At 49.4% G+C, this 19,614-nt stretch overlaps 9 protein-coding genes across 9 annotated transcripts; 4 read left to right on the forward strand and 5 right to left on the reverse strand.

Annotated features, from left to right (window-relative positions):
- Positions 1-1,738: 1,738 nt before the first annotated feature.
- On the forward strand, positions 1,739-2,485 carry NECHADRAFT_52721 (uncharacterized protein; the record flags this gene model as incomplete). Its single annotated transcript, XM_003040376.1, has 2 exons — positions 1,739-2,268; positions 2,323-2,485. The coding sequence occupies 2 exons, from the start codon at positions 1,739-1,741 to the stop codon at positions 2,483-2,485; spliced, it is 693 nt and encodes a 230-aa protein (XP_003040422.1).
- Positions 2,486-2,866: 381 nt separating this feature from the next.
- On the reverse strand, positions 2,867-4,367 carry NECHADRAFT_52760 (uncharacterized protein; the record flags this gene model as incomplete). The annotated part of the gene is made up of 2 exons (XM_003040392.1): positions 2,867-3,116; positions 3,169-4,367. The coding sequence occupies 2 exons, from the start codon at positions 4,365-4,367 to the stop codon at positions 2,867-2,869; spliced, it is 1,449 nt and encodes a 482-aa protein (XP_003040438.1).
- A 2,061-nt stretch (positions 4,368-6,428) lies between these two features.
- NECHADRAFT_52748 (uncharacterized protein) lies at positions 6,429-7,241 on the reverse strand (the record flags this gene model as incomplete). Its single annotated transcript, XM_003040393.1, has 1 exon — positions 6,429-7,241. The coding sequence occupies one exon, from the start codon at positions 7,239-7,241 to the stop codon at positions 6,429-6,431; it is 813 nt and encodes a 270-aa protein (XP_003040439.1).
- Positions 7,242-7,669: 428 nt separating this feature from the next.
- Positions 7,670-9,162, reverse strand: NECHADRAFT_87025 (uncharacterized protein; the record flags this gene model as incomplete). Its single annotated transcript, XM_003040394.1, has 2 exons — positions 7,670-8,680; positions 8,722-9,162. 2 exons carry the CDS (start codon positions 9,160-9,162, stop codon positions 7,670-7,672), a joined length of 1,452 nt encoding a protein of 483 aa, XP_003040440.1.
- A 1,395-nt stretch (positions 9,163-10,557) lies between these two features.
- On the forward strand, positions 10,558-11,355 carry NECHADRAFT_87026 (uncharacterized protein; the record flags this gene model as incomplete). Its single annotated transcript, XM_003040377.1, has 2 exons — positions 10,558-10,663; positions 10,721-11,355. 2 exons carry the CDS (start codon positions 10,558-10,560, stop codon positions 11,353-11,355), a joined length of 741 nt encoding a protein of 246 aa, XP_003040423.1.
- A 973-nt stretch (positions 11,356-12,328) lies between these two features.
- On the reverse strand, positions 12,329-13,045 carry NECHADRAFT_52738 (uncharacterized protein; the record flags this gene model as incomplete). Its single annotated transcript, XM_003040395.1, has 3 exons — positions 12,329-12,478; positions 12,587-12,742; positions 12,806-13,045. 3 exons carry the CDS (start codon positions 13,043-13,045, stop codon positions 12,329-12,331), a joined length of 546 nt encoding a protein of 181 aa, XP_003040441.1.
- Positions 13,046-13,833: 788 nt separating this feature from the next.
- On the forward strand, positions 13,834-15,572 carry NECHADRAFT_97459 (uncharacterized protein; the record flags this gene model as incomplete). The annotated part of the gene is made up of 5 exons (XM_003040378.1): positions 13,834-13,869; positions 13,924-14,139; positions 14,201-14,572; positions 14,634-15,410; positions 15,468-15,572. 5 exons carry the CDS (start codon positions 13,834-13,836, stop codon positions 15,570-15,572), a joined length of 1,506 nt encoding a protein of 501 aa, XP_003040424.1.
- Positions 15,573-17,176: 1,604 nt separating this feature from the next.
- Positions 17,177-18,369, reverse strand: NECHADRAFT_87029 (uncharacterized protein; the record flags this gene model as incomplete). The annotated part of the gene is made up of 6 exons (XM_003040396.1): positions 17,177-17,388; positions 17,447-17,599; positions 17,652-17,816; positions 17,947-18,016; positions 18,071-18,276; positions 18,327-18,369. 6 exons carry the CDS (start codon positions 18,367-18,369, stop codon positions 17,177-17,179), a joined length of 849 nt encoding a protein of 282 aa, XP_003040442.1.
- Positions 18,370-18,799: 430 nt separating this feature from the next.
- On the forward strand, positions 18,800-19,474 carry NECHADRAFT_52776 (uncharacterized protein; the record flags this gene model as incomplete). The annotated part of the gene is made up of 2 exons (XM_003040379.1): positions 18,800-19,084; positions 19,148-19,474. The coding sequence occupies 2 exons, from the start codon at positions 18,800-18,802 to the stop codon at positions 19,472-19,474; spliced, it is 612 nt and encodes a 203-aa protein (XP_003040425.1).
- Between the last annotated feature and the right edge of the window lie 140 nt (positions 19,475-19,614).

Genomic DNA, 19,614 nt, shown 5'->3' on the forward strand with positions numbered 1-19,614 from the left:
GGTCGTATCGGTATACGATGCACCGGAGCTAATGTGCGCCAGTTTATACACGTCAAGGATCCATTGGCCGTCAGCATTCGCAGCAACCCTTTATCGAAATCAATGTCTATCGCGCAATCGCTGGTATCAATTATCGAGAGCCCAGGTTTACCGTACGACATTGCTTGTTCTGGAGTTTTCTTTAGCCAACTACCCCAACGACTGGTTTCCTGTCCGACCTTGGCAATAGCTGCGTCTGCAATGGTTCAGACACATCAATCTCTTCACAGCCAGAATGAGACACTTTACAGAAAAGCTCTTTCCCATCACGGAACGGCGTTGCGCGCAGTGCGGACAATGCTTCGAGATCCATCGCAGGTTTATTCAGTAAATACAGCGTGCACAATCTATCTGATTATGGCTTGCCAGGTGAGGCTTGACTCAGTTACTATGAGCCTCCCTCTGTTGACTGAAATTGGGATAGGAGCTTCTTTGGGGCCCGGCTGTACCTGCTACGCAACACATGGCCATGCTTTTGGCAATCCTCCGTAACGCCTTTATGGAGGGCTGGTTACAAGAATTCCACATAAGCATGTTGGTTTGTTATTTGCCTACGATAGTGAGTAGTTTGACCCTCCTGACAACCTCTACTAATAAGCAGTAGACTTTTGAAATGGCGTATAATCCAGACCTAAAGCCCGAGCCTTGGTTCTACGACCTTATCGCGCGGTGCACCGGTAACGAAAACGGTCAGGTGACGGTTTGTGACTCCATCACCATGATGGCGTTTGCCCAGATGCCTCGGTTCAATAGCAATCCGCAAAAATACTACACTCAAATATCGCAAGCTTACAGATTGCTGAAGGCTGAGCTTGAAGAGCTTAGTGTGAAGGAGAGCGAGCAGGACGAGCCCACTGTGTCGAGTACAGAATACGGAAAAGGAATCCAAAAGCTGTCACCGGAAGATCCGGTTCAAGAACCACACAGGAACATGCAGACGCTTGGACCCTTTACTACGATGCTTGCTGCAGGTGCACTGCTCAATCGATTATTACGGCAAGTCGAAGGATGCACAGAACTTCTTATGAGTGAGATGAAGTCTTTCTGCAACGAGATTGTCAGTGCATCACAACAGGGATTCAAGTTCGGCCCGTTGGCGGCGGGCGTGATGCCCCAGACTATGGCAATCGTTTGGGCCGCATCCGAACCTTGCCCGGAGAGGAATAGCATCAAGGAAGCTGGTCTTGGCTCCTTGAACTATGAGATAGGGTTGAAATGGTTAGAGAGGGCGAAAAGGTTCGAGAGTGCAATAGATAACCGGTCGCTCTGGAAAGATGTTGACCAAAGGTCGTATCAGTTTGCAGAGAAGAGTTAAGAAGAGTTAAGCTGGTGCCTGCTTGTGCAAGCGTTGGCATAACGAAAAGGCACAAAGTTCAAATACAAAGCAATCATATCTTCATCTCCACTGCTATCAGCACTAAGCAAAGTAATAGCTTGCTCGGACCCTTCGGGCAGGTTCCATCTTTCTCTAAGCGCCGGACGTACGTGTCTAGTGCTGGTCAGACGTGGCGCAGCGGCTTATGCTGTCTCACTCCCCTGGTCGGAATCCACCCTGCAGAAATAGCGTAGGTATAAGGGACCATGTCACTACCACTACACGGCAGGCAGTTTTTATCCTTTGCTCTCGGGCTACAAGGGGGACTCGACGCCAACTGAAACACTCTGTACCTTGGAATACTGTTCTCAGTTTGTTGCTGTGATGGATCTTACTACAGGACAACCAAAGGAACAGCCTTCCCGCTTTCCCGCTGCCCTTTTCCACGCTTTTGGCGTTGCATCCTTCATTTACAGCTTCTACCTTCTCACAACATGGAAAACAATCTTTACGGATGCATTCGGGTGGTACTTTCAGCTCCTCACTGTCGTCGGCCTCGCTACCTCTCTGCTGGTATTCACCTTTGGTGTCCTTGCAGACCTCACACTTAGCAATGTCTTTTTTGACGCCAAGAATACCATGTCGATCCTGGTGACGCCTCTCGAAGTCGTCATATCGGTGCTTTACTGGTCGATAAGAGTATACGACTCATCCTTGCTCAGGCCAGGAGCGCTCGACATTGACCCTCTACTCGACATTGGATTCCACCTTGCGCCAGCAGTATTACTGTCGCTCGACTTTATCATTTTGAGTCCGGCATGGAAGATCACAGCTCGTGGTATGATGCCTCTGAGCGTTGCCTTGGCTTTGGTGTATTGGTGTTGGATTGAGCTCTGCTTTCAGCGAAATGGGTGGTGAGTTTACGAGGCAGTTGGATACTTACTCGTTTGTCGCTGATACTAAAATAGGTATCCTTACCCACTCTTTGACCAGTTTTCGGCTATTGAACGTAGCTTGATCTTTGTTCTCTCTGCTGGCCTGCTGACGGCATCGTCATCTACCCTTCAATGGGTTCATGGAGGGATACAAGGCCCCGTGCTCAACCAAAAGAACAAAGCCAAGGTGTATTGATGCTGGTGAAAAGAAGATTATCTATCATTGACTACATAAAGGGGTTTTGAAATTCATGTATTAGGTATACGCATGTTAGGATTCTGCAATGTTGTGGTAGTCATTATCATTAGAATACTGGTGCTCATTTCTTCCATCTTTCTTAATTGGGCTATTCCATGCCTTGTTGACAATGTCGCGAACTTCAAGAAGGACATCTATTCAGCAGTCTCTCCCCACAAGTCAATGGCCGCTCATTTTGATACTTGTAATACTCAAAGTGTAGAACCTATTCAAAATATCAAATCAAAAAGTAATCCTGCCCATCGATGTACACCACGTTCTTCTATTAAAGCTCTGAGGTTGTCTTGCTTTATCGATCAAATCTCTCCTCTTTGTCATTCACGGAACGCTGATATCGCATCTACCTGCTTTCGGTACTATAAAAAACTCGCCCACTTGTGTCATCATGTCATCCGTCATACTGTGATGCAGCCGTGCGCCCCTACACTCCCTGAAGAACAGGGCGAGAGCAAGACGAATTTCCATCCGCGCTAGATTCATGCCAAGACAACTCCTAGATCCTATACTAAAAGGAACATGGGCTCTCTTTAGTTCTGGACTTGGATTGGCAAACCGGTTTGCGTCAAATCTGGGTACTCTGAGTTAGTCATTGTTGATCGTCATGTCGACTGAGCACTTACTTTTCTGGCTGGGGAAACACCCCCTCTAGACGAGATAAAAGCCAAGACTGGGTGTACACTGTGGTACCACCGGGGATATCCCACCCGTCGACAGAAATGCCGCCTGGGGGCACCGATCTCTCGACGGGAGCTCCCGTGGGGTTGTATAGCCTCAACACCTCCTCAAGAACATTGCTCAACAGTGGCAGAGCTTCAACTTCTTTAGCCGTAAAGCCAAGGGGGAGGGCTGCCACTTCATCTTCCACCTGCTGTCTCAAGACGGGATGTCGGAGAACCTCCCAGACAGCATATGTCAACGTGGCTGCTGTGCTGTCGGAGCCTGCTACTATCATCATGGCGGCCTCCGATCCCATCTCGTCGTCATCCAAGGCCGCCCGTCGGCTCTTGATGTTGTCTTCACTTAGAATACGGCCAAGCATTGTGGTGGCGCATTTTGGTGAATGCCGTAATTCGCCTAGGGCAGCCATTACATGACCGAACATGACCTCTGTGCAGCAAACTACATCCCTGACCCAGGTAATGGGAGACCACCTGAGAGGTGACATGAGGGCCTCGGGCAGAATGGCCTGTAGCATGACCTTCATGTTGACCTTTTCCAGGGCTTTGGATACTGGCGAGTCTTGCCCACCTGATTCTAGCAAGTCAAAGGATTGACCAAATGCCATTTCAGTCATGACATCGACCGCGAGACATCGCCACCACTTGTAGACGTCAACTCTACCATCTTCGGCTTCGGTCTTGATTTGAGAAATAGCCAGTTCAACTAGCCTCCGGATTGTCGTCTCTTGGTCTGCCCGCACGGCGGTAAGACTTCGACCCAGGATACGTTTCCGTTGAGCATGCGCTTGAGGATCTCGCATGGTGAACAGCATGGGCGAGTGGCTGAACCGAATCTTGTCAAAGACAGGAGTTTTGGTGCAGTGGCTACCAACACCGTGAATTTTGTAGTAACCATCAATGCTGTTGATAGAAACGTCCTTGGGACCAACCCTCACGACGGAGCCATGGATCTTGTGGAGTCGTTGTAGATAATGACGGCTGGTACCGACTAGTCGGGCATAGAGAAAGGGAATATCTGTGAAGCGTGTGTACCATGGGCCAGGAAGAGAAGAAACCGAACTTTGGGAATAGTCGAAAAGAATCTTGAAGAGAAATATCAAGGCAAGGACAACGATTGTCAGTATCACAGTGGCAGACATGGCTGCGGTTGGAAAAGAGGTTCGCCTGGGGATGAAGAGATGCAGGCCCAAGCAACAGCAGAGCATCTGGATACCCTACAGACAATAAATTAAACGCATGAAAGACAAATTTAGCACAATTACGCCCGATGGTACACGTACGACAGACAATTCTAGCCCGTGCCTTTGTTGGTGACGAGTAGCGCTTACTGGTTCAAGCTCCGCTTGATTGCAGGGTAACATGGATGAACCTCAGACACTATTCAACTTGGAATCAATTACGTGAGACTTGTCAATGCGTCTAGAACGATCTAACTTGTCCTGCCCTGCATGCGGAGCGTAGCTAAGTTGCCAGGACTGTATGGGTCTGATAAAGTTCAAGGTGGGTTGATTGGTGGGCTCGGTCTCGACGGAAGAGTTAACCGCGCGGGTGGCACCGCATTGATGAGACTAAAAGAAAGAAAAAAGGAAAAGAGAGAGAAGAAACAGGGGGGGTAGCACCCAAGTTGCCAGCTGAGCGGACCAGCTGAAAGGTGCATGCATGCTCGATTTGGTGGGCAACAAGGCTTGGATATTCCTCTTGGCGTTTCAAGTGAGTGCACTGCAGTGGAGACATCTCTACTCCCTGGTAAAAACGAGTCCGTCACATGTCAAAGGCGCACAAATCTTCCAAGTTGCGTGCTGGGAGGTGATATGGTGCCTGCGGGCTTGTTGTCAAGTCTCCACCTCGGGGCTGGGCTGCACAATCTGCAGAGGGTTGCCATCCATCTACAATTAGCAGGTAGCAGCGGTTCCGCTGCGTGTCTCGGACGCTGCAGCACTAGCTCTGCCATGCTGGCAGAGGATTGATGGCACAGCAGCAGAGTTCTTCTTGGTGTGGCAGTGCGCATTATCGTCTAAACTGAGTGAAGCCCCAGTGCGCTTTATAACGCTGACAAAGATTGGAGTTTCACGCCCAAAGCAGCGACTTGACATGGCTGTTAGCACAGATGTAATTAACTTGTTAATCGCAACGCTGATCAAAGAGGCTGAACTGCAAATGCAAGATTATGGATGAACATATAGGGTAATGTTAGACATTACAAGATAAGTTCGATTGGCCAGGCGCAAAAGTGCATACCTGAAGCCTTGTTCACTCGATGCAAGTCAGACAGATAGTGTATCTTGGCAAACCTCATAAACTCCATTTCTCATACTCTCAACTATCCTGTCAGGCACCGAGCGTGTTGCCCTAATACGAGCTAGTCTGTTTGTGGGATGCTTCCCATAGGTCGTCCACGTTGGTTTAACTAGGAGAGCAACCACTACGGCGTCTCTTAGTGATGCACAGCCTGGATGGATGCGATCTTCGGGCTCAGTTAGCCCATCAAGGGCCGGGCTGCAACTATAATAAAGAACAGATCTCTGGATGGATGCAACTCCTAGGTTTTGCAAAATTCGCGCTTTATCTATTTTCACTGCGTTGTGTTCGCGCCTATTCTCTTCCCAGACCGAAGGGTGCTTCATTGCTATGGAACCAAGTACTAGAATGCTTGACCCCAACAATCGTCTTTTTCCAGCCCCTCTGACTACAGCCCACTTCCAGTCACTCCCCGGCTGCTCAGGACTGCCCTTGGCAATGGTCGTAACGTGCCGTCGAGGTCTATACCAAGATTAATCTGACCAAAGCGTCTGACCGACTTCCCATACTAGCAAAGCTGGCACACAGTTTTCTCGAGGTGACACGAGCCAGAAATATCTGGCCCGATTGTGGAACGGGAATCTCTTGGAAGACCTGACATGGTTTGTCGATTAGAAGACGACAACAGAGCAAGCCACCTCCCCGGATACATCCGGCGACTCCCCATCATTATACCCCCCTGGCTATAGGCTGGTTGCGGCAAGCCTATACAGATTGCAAGCCATACGATAGAGCCAACCCATCGCTATGTTAGCATTGTCTCTGTGACATTTGAGGCTGCAAGTGTTGAAAATCCTTTCGGGCGCCTTTGTCGGGGAACACTGGCCTTGCGAGGCCATGTATTATATAGTTATCTCTCCTAACACCAACAAAACAGGCCGAATTCGTCTAAATACCCGAGGTTACGGTAACAAGTAGCTGACTTTTGACCTGCCCTTGCTTCTAGATATTTTCTTAACCTTGGTCTCGCCGCATAAGTCGGTTGTGTCAACATGCGTTCCTCCACAGGGGTACACTTCTGCCCCGACAATCTTGACGACGCGGAACTTCTCCCCAGGAGCTACGAAGCTCGCGTCAGGTGTCAGACGTTCCAATCCATTGTCGCGGAAGTCCTGTTCGTCCCACCAGTGAATCTCGACGGGCATCTTTGCCGCGATGAACTCGTCCACCTTTTGCTGAATGGCGTCTTTCCATTTTCCTTCAATGAGACCCTGGAACTCGCAGGACGCGGAATCGGGAAAGTGAGAGGCTTTCAGTTCGTCGAAGTCCTCGATCTTGTCCTTTAGGAGGTGGTTGACTGCCGAGCCGAGAACGTGACCAGCGGTATGGTATCGTGAATAGAGGAGGCGTAGTTCAAGGTCGATCTCCTGGTCCACATCGTGGCCTTGACTGAAAGTGTCGCCCGGGGAGTTGAATCGTCCAAAGTGCAAGACTTGGCCGTTGCCTGTGGCATCCATTCGAGCCGCCGCGGCGGTAAAACATACACCGCCTTGATCTGTCATTTTACCGACATCTGAAGGTTGGCCCCCGCCTTGTGGATGAAAGATGGTTTGTTCTGTGATGACAGCGTAATCATGCTCAGTGCCTTGTTTAAAGAGATCTTGGTTATCTTGCTCAAGATCACCGTAGGGTTGCACCGCCACTACCCTGGTCTGAAGAGTAGAAAGCTTTGCATCTCGTTGAAAGGCGAGAAAAGTCCTAGTCGGAGGGGTCATGCTGGTATTGAAGGACCGGGGTGACGATCATATACCACACCACGGGAGATTCTGCGTATATGAAACTCCAAGTCGGAAGAGCGAAGAGACTGACAAGCGAGGTTTGTACAACATACTCAGGGGCACTGAGTGTTGATCTGAGGTATTTGTGGCAGTTTAATGGTCCTCCACTATTGGTCCAAATCACTGACTCAGCGCTCCTGATAACTAAGTGATTGAGATAAGATTAGATAAGGGCTCTTCTACCAATGTCGCGTGCACCCGGTTACCTTTGCGTGCTAATTCGAGCTCAGGACGCACAATTGATGCAGAAGAATACCATCAGTAGCGGAGCCGATGGCTTTCATAGCTTATAGCGTTATGAGACTTGCCCGGTAAGGTCGGGCTACTATGCTACTACCTATTTTGTGTAATGATATTTTCCTTCACTAACTTGGGCTTTGATAAAAGCTCTCAAGCAGTAGGTCACGCCATTCAGGCAGGCAAGGAGATAGATAAATAACTTTAGGCTTGGTGCAAGAGTCATGATCTTTCCAACGATCCAGAGGTATAGGCGAGAGCTCCTCAGCTAGTTTATCAGGGTCCCAGGACGCACCGGGGTGAAAGTTGCAACGCAGGATCGAGGTTTGGCGGAGCAAGTGGTCAATGGCTTCTGAGAATCCCTCCGGCACAAATTCACATACGGGGTAGCGGTCGTGAGTCGGAGAGCCGTCTTCAGCCTGGCGTTTTTGATATGCCCTCTCGCAGGCAATATCTCGATGAACGACCTGCTGGAAAATATCAGAGCAGGTATTAATGTCGGGGTCTCCGTCAAGAACCAGTGTGAAAGACGTTTCTGGCATTCCAGCATCCACAGCGGCCAATGCCTCCGATAACCAGCCGTATAGGTTCCGAGTAATCCAACGGGTCTTGAGCGGGATATCCTCGTCATTGGTCTTTTCGACCAGTCGAGTCAGGCGTCTCAGGCCTGGCACATGGTGAAATGCATTCTGAAAGAGACTAATGCGCCGCTCGATGTGAAGGCGTGGATTCTCTTGGCAGAATGGGATGAGCCCATGGGCGTGGCATTCTGGGCTATGCAACGAGACATGATCCTCGCGCAATATGACGTTCCTAAATTGCCGTCGCGCTTCATTCGGGAGACGCTCGAGAAACCAGATGGCTACAGACGCTGCCGAAAAGCGGAACTTCTCACGAAAGAGCCAGCTGGCCTCTTGATCTTCGGCCTCAGAATCCATGTCGCTGGTTGTGCACCCTGGATACCAGTCCCCGAGTTGTTGCCATGCGGCGCCGTCTCCGAACAGTTGTCCTATTCTTCTGAGGACGGAGGAGTCCGGCATAGCCCAAGGCTTTAACCAGATGTTCTCAAGATCGTATGGTGACTGGGAACCAGTCCAATGCGGAAACATGTGGCTGACCAGCTCGCGAATACGCGTTCTCTGGCGGCATAATCTCCGTAGACCTCGTCGTAAAGTCTCACGGTCTTTTCTAGATGCGGCGCGAATCGAGGAAATTTTAGTACGATTTGAGAATAGATCTCGGGAGTGATATCGTCTCTCAGATGCACCAAGAGGTCCGACTGTAACAGGCATTGGAAGATGGATAGGTACTCGAAACGAGCAGCCCATGGACTTAGATCGTCGCGGAGCATGGTAGAGAATGTGACCGAATTGAGTGTGAAGGGTAAATATTTTGTCTCGTCAGCGATGGATCGGCAGGTATACATCAGTGAGAGTTCAATGAGACTCCCATCGGCGGTTGTGAGCTGTTCTGATTCGGCGTTAAAGGCGTATCCGCCTTCTGCCGTGAAGTAGTAGCAGAAGATTGCACGTCGGAGCTCATAGGGGAGAGTGAGGAGATTGGTCGGACATGGCGTGGTGTTGGAGGGTGGTCGTGACACTGGAGAGTCGATGGATGTCATGGTGGCAGCCTCCTCGATAACGAAAAAGCCTATCAAAAGCAGGGAAGATCGTTGCACTTGTGCCCAGTTTGAATCACTGATCATCAGCGAGGGAAGGAAGAGAAGGAGGCCCCCGTTTTCAAGCAAGGTGAAAGAAATGGCTGGTTCTCTCCGGAGATACGGGATGGTAGATGTAAGTGGGTTACTGACTGGGGTGTGAAACTTCAAATTGGATCGTGCCGCTTGGTAATGATGGGATTTTTATCCTTTACGATCCATCTTTTGCTGGGGCGGGGTTATTGAGCTGTCCATGAGTCATCAGGCAACCAAAAGTTAAGGCTACACACTGCGACTTTTGATTGGACGGCGCTGGGATAACCAGGCCACGAGCGCCTGAGTCCTCAGATGTCGAACAACAGGGTCGACAAACCGTCGAGGTCGCGAGTAGACTTTGGGCTGGGATTTTGGCACAGAGGTTTCCAGGGAGGGGGGGTTAACTTCTGAGCAACCCAACGGAAATAACACAGCCACACACAACTAGGTCCTATATCCAAGATTCAATGACACAGTGATTAGCTTAACATATGCAACACACCCGTAACACACAACCAGGGGAAAAGACTCAACCTACGGCAGTTGGTTCTGGATACAGCCATCACCCAGCGAGACGTTCTACTTGGGGACTTCAACCTCCAGCATCCCCATTGGGGCGGCGATCGAGTTGGCACGAATGCTAGCGACGGGAAGCGCCTCTACGATCAGTTTGTTACACTGGATGACATGAGATGCACTACACCACGGGGCGCCATCACATACTCTCGATCGGTAGATACGGGGACGCATTTTTCCACTATCGATCTTACATTCGTCAGCCATAGGCTCGCGGACCGCGTGCTGCACTGTGAGGTCCTTTCCTTTCCCGGGTTTGAGTCTGACCGCCGTCCCGTGCAGACCTCGATCGATTTGCCCGTCTGTCGGGATGACAACAGACGGTACCGCTGGAAGAAAATGAACAAGCGAAAGTTCCGCAAGGCTATCCGCATCAACATGGAACGGCTTGGCTTTCCTGAATTGGCCACTATAGCCGCAATCGACGACTACACGAAACGCCTCACAAGCCGCGATCGAGCAGGCCGCCACTCCTTCGAGCCAGTGACCAAGCATCTGTTGAGGAAGAATTAGTTCGTACAGCATATGCTTCCTTGGCAAACATGTTTTCTGTGACTTGAGACATTGCTTTTGTCGGTTATCACACGGCTACTCGCCTCATAATGAGGGAGCTCCCCGATGCCGGGATAAAACGTACATATATACCTGCAGCTCCTTCCTGATGTCGACCTTGATCAGAGCCAAGCCCCAGTAACAGTCTGATTCTCATTCATTGTTCTTCATCACATCATTCGCTTTAACTCAGCCATGGCGAAAACAACGTACTATGCCGTTTACAATGGCGTGAAGCCTGGCATCTATACGTCCTATGATGAAAGTAAGGAACAGACTGATAGGTTCTCCAAGAACAAATGTGAGTTTACAACACATAGTCAAGTTTTCGCATAGGTAATGACTTCTTATGAAACAGACAAAAGTTTCTCGACCTGGTCAGACGCACATGGCTGGATGGAAGACTTGAAGAAGAAGGAACAAGAGGAGAATAGAAGGTTGGAGGAGAAGAGGAAACAACACATGTTGAAGGAGGGAACAGCGCAAAAGCGGCTCGAATCAGAGCCAGAGGAGGCTCCCGACTTGCTCCGACAGACAGGAGTAGAACCTGGAACCATCGAACATCTCTTAGACCTAGCAGATCGTCGAGCATTTCCCGCCGCTCACGGCAAAGCCTCTCATCAGTCCGACGCCGGGCCAAGTAATCATTCGACTGACAACATCCCGGCGAGCTTGGAGGCGACTGAGGGGTCGAGGGGCGCCGAGAATCAGTCGGCGGGCTTTGCTTCTTCTTTGGACACTGACCTGGACGCGCGGCCTTCAAAGAAGCTCAAGCTATCTGAGGAGGCCGATAGCAACGATGGAAACAGAAAACCCATCCCGAATACCATTCGCAACAGCAACTCCCGCGGGCTCCCCTCGTTCCAGTACATCCATAAACTGATTTGGCGCGTAAATGAGATGAAAGCAACGTTCACTCCCGAGAAGAAGGCACACTTGAGATTGGTGATGAGCATGATTGAGTTCTTACTGGGACGTTTGGTTCATGAGTAGCTGATAGTAGTTCAATACTCGTCTTAAACCTGTTTTCTAATCTGTTCATGGTCAAGACTTGTGCCATCGTTCGTAGTCTACACCAGACACCGCTCGCGTAGGGTTTACAATCCTATCAGCATCACTCATGATAACTCTGGTAAATATCCGGGGCGTTTTGAACCAGTATGCAAGGCCCTACTATCTCAGCACGAGTAAGAAAGTATGTTCTACTTCGCCGTTACCGTGGTTCCGAGGATGCACATGTGTTCAGCAGGTGTCACAAAGCCAGACTCCCAAGACACACCAAGTCTGCTGGGGGGTTCCCTGCTTATCTCTCCCTACTCTAACGCTGAGCCGTGCACAACAAGGTGTTAACCGGTGTCGTTGGTGATCGATATCACGGCATTCTAATAATTGAAATGATGAATGAAGCAAACGAGCCACGCGGAATTCATGCATCAAGACACTTGTGAAGCGTGGACTAGATCCTTTAATGGTGGATGGGCAGCATAAAGAAGAGAGGATAATAGATAATACTGCTATTTTCTTAGAGTACTTATAAGATATGGCCGTGATATTGACTGATGACCAAGGATCGGTTCTTATCATCACTCATGACGGGTTTTGGATCACTACTTACAGCAAGTAATTAGCACTCTATCGGTTAGTTTTTGGCCTTTGACACAATATCGGACTTGGCTTGGCCTTTCAAGGAGAATGTCCCTTGACTTTTATGGGGACAACTCAGTGACAGGTCTCGAAGATAAGACAACCCTAGTGACAAGAGAAGAAGAGAAAGTTTCCAATGCATGCCGGTACTAAGATCAAGAGCTGTCAATTACTGATTGCTGCCCAGGGACGCTTCTCAGCGCAAGTCCTGGCGTGACATCGTAAACACCCAAGGAACAAGAGAACTCCGACGGGGCCTCCCTTTCACATCAAATTACTATTTAGATCTTTCATTCCATTAAGTATAACAATGAGAGATAAACTACTGTTGAATGAATCTGTGCTCCTCTTCCACGTATTGATCCTTGAGTTTGAAAGGTGGGCAAGGAAGGAGAACGGCGATTACCCGAGCGCGGTGCTCTTTGGAGGCGTTGATCCACCTGTGCATGGTTGCACGCTGGATAATATGGTCCTGTGGAAGTAGTAAACTCGTTAGTCAAGGTATCGTGAAAGCGTGGAAAGCAACTTGAAACGAGAGGTAGATGGAGTATCATAGCTGGCAGAGAACCATAGAACTTACCCCAGCTCTCAGTAGAACCTTTTGTCCACTATCAAGTTCGTGGTAGACCTCACCCATCACGCAGGTCGAGATGTCCAGAGACACGGTCCTGTGCATATGCCCTACCGCACCAGGGTCAAGATCTAGATTCACGACATTGGCACCTCCCAGTTCCATCTCGCCCGTATGAGGGTTTAGCTTGGTAGGGGGCACGATTATTTCTTGCCTCGTGCGACCGACAACCGACTCATGCGATAGATGCGCCTTTAAATCCTCGTCATCTGTGAGGTCGGGTGCCAATTTCGCTGTTGCATAGGAGCGGGCTGCTGTGCCAAAACCTGGCACTGGGAAGTAGTGTAGTTCAGGGGCGTCGACATAAATGCTTTCCCCGATTTCACGATCATGGCCTGTTATATAACGCTTGATAGGCATGTCTCTGGTACCGTTCGTCGGATGCGAATTTGTCGGAGAGGGATCCATTAGGTTTCTGCAGCAAGATTCGAGGTGAGCGCTTGAAAGCTGCACTTCGTCAGAAGATAGGTTATCAGGATACTCTAAGTAGCCAAACTTTTTGGTAAGCGTATGCAGATAATTGCCGCCCAGGTATTGCACTTACATATCTTGGGGTGCTGACTTGGGTGAGAGGCCACCTTTGCAGTTCCTCCAGATGCCCCACGACATGGGGCCGTACCGACGACTGCTTTTATTTGGATCAAGCTGGAGTCACACCTCGCGGGTCCCAGCTCACTTAACTCCATGGGATTGGCCACAAGGAGCCGGAATGGCACCAAGAAGCGATGTAAACTTGAACCCTTTTCGACATGGTGGTCAGTTCAATTCCGAGATGTGAATTCCGGAAAACCCTCGTCTACTACTCGAGTTCAGAATCTATGCATTAAGCTAATCATTTGATGCAATGTCTCTGTATCATAGCAGCAAGGCGGTTGACACAGGGCCTCTAGTCCGTCAGCAACATCACTATGCGACTAAACAGAGCATTTGTTATTTTATTCTAGAAACTTACATTTCCAAGGCAATGAATTCATTCTGCAAATTCCGCCCGCTTTGTTGTCGTCATCTGTTGGACATTCTCCTGTCCTATTGTAATACGTTCCGGGCTGGCCGGAAGACGGCCGGAGAGTGTTCCGGAGACATTCCGTGATGTCGATCACCACACCAACGATAATATTAAAACAGGCCTTACTTTGTCATCTCTGAGCTTTGTAAACTGCCTCATGGAAGCCAATCATCAATAACTTATTCCAAAAATGATTCTCGAGCTTCTAATCCCCCATTCCTTCGGCGTCGCCATTTTATGGCTCCTAGCCGGCATCCTTCTCCGTCTTCTTGTGAACAAGTACGGACAAGGCTTAAACAAGATCCCCGGCCCGTGGCTAGCGGGCTTCACAGACTTATGGAGACTTTTTATCGTCCGAGGGCGTCGAGCCCAGGAAGTCCACATCGAACTGCATAAAAAGTACGGTCCAATGGTTAGACTGGGTCCGCGAGCCGTGTCTGTAGCGGATCCAGAGGCGATAAAGATCATCTACAGCCCAAGTTCTGGATACTCAAAGGTAAAATCTGGGACAATGAACTCACGTATGGCATAGTTGGTTGCTAACACTACACGTCCAGTCGGGCTTTTACCCGGTGCAGCAAGCCTTGGCCAAGGGGAACAGACTCGAGACCATGTTCAACACGGCCAATGACAGTTACCATGCAAGGCTCCGCAGATCTGTCTCGAATGCATACGCAATGAGCACGCTCGTTGCTTTTGAACCGTTTGTCGATTCGACCTCGACCGAGTTTCTCAAGCAGCTAAAGCTTCGTTTTGCCGACCGGCCAGGGGACGAGGGCATTTGTGACTTTGGGGCTTGGCTTCAATACTATGCGTTTGACGTCATTGGTGAACTGACCTTTTCTAAGCGGCTTGGTTTCGTCGAGACGGGCCGTGATGTTGACAACATTATTCGAGATTTGGAAGGCTTCCTGAACTATGTGTCATGGGTGAGTATTCATTCAGCCCCGATTACAAGAGTAACTTGCTGACATTTAATGTCTTGACAAGATTGGCCAAATTCCTTTCCTCGACCGCTTGTTCATCAAGAATCCGATCAAGATTTGGATGGCCAAGAACGGTCTCCTCAACTCGAGTGCTCCTGTTGCAGAATTTGCAAAAAAGCATGTCGTCGAACGCCAACGCGAAGAAGAATCAGGGAACTCGAAAACTCCGAGAAGAGACTTCTTGAACCGGTTCAAGGAAGCGCGAGCCAAGGACCCTGAGTTTATCACGGAACAACTGGTTCTCGCCTTGACAGTCGCAAATATGTTTGCGGGATCCGATACGACCGGAATAACAATGAGAGCTGTCTTTTACTACTTGCTGAGGGATCCATCAAAGATGGACAAATTGCTTGATGAGCTCGCCAGGGAGAGCAAGGCTGGGAGGTTCTCAAGAGAAGATGGGCTAGCCCAATGGGAAGAAGTCAGAGACTTGCCGTATCTCAGCGCTGTGATCAACGAGGCTCTACGCTGTCATCCTGCCGTCGGACTTACAATGGAAAGGATAGTACCACCAAGCGGAGTCACTATTGCTGGTCATTTCCTACCAGGCGGCACCATCGCCGGATGTTCTGCGTGGGTCATCCATCAAAACGCCGAGGTGTTTGGATCTGATGCCGCGGACTTCCGACCTGAACGCTGGATAGACGCGACTCCAGAGCAACGACGACGAATGAACAATTGTCTGTTCTCCTTCGGTGCGGGAGCTAGAACATGCATCGGCAAGAATATTTCATTGCTCGAGCTCTACAAGCTCGTCCCGACAATTCTTCGGAGGTTTGAGGTCAGTAATCACACAAACTTATGAGGTAACGAAATCTGACGTTTGACTTTGTTCTAGCTTGAGCTGGTGAATCCAGAGACGCCCTGGAAGCTGCATAATGCGTGGTTTGTGAGACAGGCAGGCTTCAATGTACGACTCAAGGAAAGAGACCAAATCATCTGAGCATTGAGATGCCAAGAATGAGTTGGAAACTACATAAATGTCAGGATCTCAGTGTTCAAGAGCAAGGAGCTGGATACACTGATGTCCTAGCAAGAGTTTATGTACTTTCGTTCTCCTCTAACAGGATTGTCCTTGGATTGTGAGGCATCATCTTTCAGCTGGTGTTGGGTACTGCGGAAAGGAAGAAAAAGCAAAGGGGTTTGACTTGCCCGAAAATTTCTGAAATAGTGGTGAAACCCATATTACCTCGGTCTACTACGTAGTGTAGACCGGCCTCGCTCCAACCGACTTGAACTCTGATAGCATCTTTCCTTGGTGAGCGCCTTTTGTTGTGGAAAGAAACAACAATGCAATCGTTCTATTCTCAGTGCGGCTGTAAATCATGTTCAAAAGACGGCATTGTTAAGGGACCAGGCATCAAGGGTACAGCAGCTTGGTAAAGCTTGGTAAAGGTCTGCGTTGAAGACTACCAGTACAATGAATAGTAGATCCTTATAGTATATATAATAGACATAACAAGGGCTAAGACCCTAATAGCTTTCTAGTTCGCATCTAGACGAAATAAATAAATAACCTAGAGAAAGTAAGTATAGCTTCGTTGCTAGCAAGAAGTGCTATGGCAAGGGTTGTCAGTACGTTGTTAGGTGACAACTGGCAGGAACAGGCTTGACATGCCAGGCTCTCGATATGTATTTTCCCCTCTTCATCTTCTTTACCGGACGCTCCGGTTTTTCGACAGACTCAACACCTCATTGACTCACTTTTCGTCTCCATTCTCGTTATCACAGGATGCGACAGTGGGCCCATCATGAGCCGTTAAGGAGTCCTAGCCGCCGTCTTCGTTACGGGCGTCTGACGGCGACATTGTGTTGAAACCAAGCTAGGGGATGACAGAGAGGGGAATAAAGCGTGGCAAGCACGACGCAGATGGATACAGAGGGAAGTGAAGCTGGGTTCGGATCCTCGGCAGACAATTCCTACAGCCTAACACAAGGTTGCAAGGAATAGATCAAGACTGCTTACTGCACCTTGGTGCCGTAATGGATCCGCTTCCCCGCTTCCCCGCGAACTCGTTTCCCCGCGAGTTGAGGCGCAACTAGCGTCCGAGGGCGTTCCATGCCGTTCAAGATGGGTGGGAGGCTGACCTCGCTTGCCCGGCTTTTCGTGCGCTATTTCGCAGCTAGTCGTTACCCCAGATCAGGGAAGACTAGCCAAGCATTGGTGGGATTGGTTGCTGGCCTCGGGCATTCGGAATCCTGGACGGAATTTCCAGATGACCCTTGTCGGATGGAATAGAGTTTCGTGCTTCCAGAGTCCAGACCCATTCGCTTAGTCCTCTCAAACCAAGAGGGGACACATATCGGAGACCGCTTCTGTTTTACGGGTTAGCTGCTCAAGGGTCTAAGGGGCTGTGCCATTCAGCAAGTATCATCCTGGGCTTCACTCTTTTGTCTAATTTTCAATGGCTTGTCACGTGTGTAGAAACTCAGAGTTGTTCCAGATTCATCATTGACTAAGATCTCAAATGATAGACTGGGTTGTATGTTGACCCCTACTCGCGATTAAAGATAGTGGCCCATGGCCTCCTACTGTGCCGAGCCTGTCTAATTCACAGGCGAAATACCGAGATGCGGAAGCAGTCTCTCCCTAATGAAGTCCTCAGCACTGTGGAGTTTGACTCCTAACTCAATTACCTCGGGAGGCGGAATCTCGACTCCAGGGTACATGCCAACGTTGTTGTACAACTGCAACATGATGTCGCGATCTGGAATGCCACACGTCGGCTTCACCTTGTAAACGACCTTCTTCCCAGAGACTGATTCAATTGTATCATTAGTACACGTAGACTTCGGGCTTTAGCGTAAAGGACATACCCTTCTCGAGGACAGTATTGATCTGTCCCATAGTCTCGCGAGCCCCGCTAGCGAGAAAATATTTCCCGTCGAGACTGGCCTTTTTGGTCTCCCATTGATCAAAGACAGCCTTGCAGACAGCCGAGAGATCCTTTTCGACATAAAGTGACGTGACTAGAGCTCTGATCAACAATCTGACTTCTATAGCGGGGAGAAATCTACTAACGTTCGGCATCGGGCCCAATAATAGGCCGGGTCATGGTGATAACATCGGTGTCCTTGTCGTAAGAGGCGTATTTGCGCAAGATCATGTTTTCATAAAAGTTTCCAGTCCGGATAAAACACCCCTTGAGACCGGCTGCCCGGATAACGGCGTCGACGGATTGTTTGCCTGGAATTGGTTAGTTCATGCTCGCTCGTCCAGGGAGTTGATGTCTTGCCTTCATACAATCGAGTAACGAATTTGCCCCCGGAGATCTCATGGGAACTTGGCAGCGTGCTCCATAAGAAGCACTCAACACCTGCGGCAACTGACGCTTCTACAATATGTTGGCCCTGCTTTTCCTCGCTCATGGGGTCATCGAGGACGGCCTAAAAGGTGACACATGAGCATGCAATCCAACATGTGGATCCGAAGTGACCGACCGTATCATAGAAATCAGTGACAGCAAAGACGCCCCAGACATCTTTGAAGGCCTCTGGCAAGGTCGAAGGAATGGTCAAGTCCGCTTTGACCACCACGGCTCCCTGCGCAGCCAAGGCTTTGGCCTTGTCTGAACCTGGGTTCCTGGTAAGGCATCGGACTTGGTACTGTTGTGGATACTGAAGCAGCAGCTTTGCAACAGAGCCACCTGAAGGGATCAGCTAAACGAGTTGGGCTTGCTATCAGAGGTGCACCTACCCTGAGTACCGGTTGCACCGAGGACGAGAACGGTTTTCGCCATACTGAAGATGTTTAGTATCGTTGGGGAGGTTTCAACAAGCTTGTGTTCAAGAGGGTGCTAGCAATGAGGCTTCAAGGCAACTTTGAAACACATGGAACTATAGGAGCGAAGAAATAGAGTCTCTTAACACTCAGCATGAGTCTAGTCTATGTAGTTGTCCCCGCCATAACGCGTGGTACAAGAGGAGGCTGTGGGAGAGGACGAGATGGGGCACCACACTCTAGAATGTGGGGGACCCAAGAGATGGGGCACTTGCAACATGGGGCCGCGTCAATGGTGGGGCCTCTCGGCTCAGAGCATTGAGTTATCAATGCTGATATTGTGAAATGAAATTTTAGAAGACCTTGAACGTCTAACTTTCCTCCTCATTGTTGTTAATCAGTCTTTACGAGTTCAAACCCAGCCTCGACATCTTTGCAACCCCTACACAATGGCGGACAAGTTTCTTGCTGAGATCAAGAGCCGTCGAACCTGTTATTCACTCGAGGCCAAGTCTCCAATAAGTGATGCTCGAATCGTCGAGATCGCCTCTGAGGTGGCCAAGCATACCCCAAGCTCATTCAACTGCCAGGCTACACGACTTGTCATTCTCCTGAGAGATGAACACGTCAAGTTCTGGGAGATTGCAAAAGAGTGCTTCAAGGCTACCATGCCTGAGGCAACGTATCAAGAATATGAGAAGAAATTGCTGCAGCGCCAGGCAGGATACGGCACTGTGAGTGCACCTCCGAAGGCCCGCAAACTTCTTCCGTCAGGCAGTTTTTCTAATACTCGATAGATACTTTTCTTTGAAGATCTAGACGTCATTCGTGAATATCAGGTGAAGAATCCGCGATTTACGTGGCATCTCTTGCAGTTTTCTGAGCACAATAACGCAATGCAAGCCATTAACATGTGGACTGCATTCAGTCTTGAGGGCTTGGGGTGCAACTTGCAACACATTAACCCTATTATCGATCAGAGAATCATTGGGCAGTGGGACATTTCGCCTCAGTGGTCATTGAAAGCACAGTTGGTCTTCGGAACGCCTACTGGTGCACCAGCCCACGACAAGACAGTCATCCCGATTGAAGAACGTCTTTTCGTGCATGGTTCAAGCTCATAGGCACTCAAACTTTGATCCTGGCAAAGTCAACGGGCAATTCGACCCTGAAGGAATAGTCTTAGTCGCTGCCAAGTAAGATGAATAGAGTAGAGACATTTCTTGTTTGGTAAAGGTCAAATTCAGCCAAGTATTCAATCAAT

This window comes from Fusarium vanettenii (genome assembly GCF_000151355.1).
Source record: "Fusarium vanettenii 77-13-4 chromosome 11 genomic scaffold NECHAsca_69_chr11_6_0, whole genome shotgun sequence".
Classification (NCBI taxonomy): domain Eukaryota; kingdom Fungi; phylum Ascomycota; class Sordariomycetes; order Hypocreales; family Nectriaceae; genus Fusarium; species Fusarium vanettenii.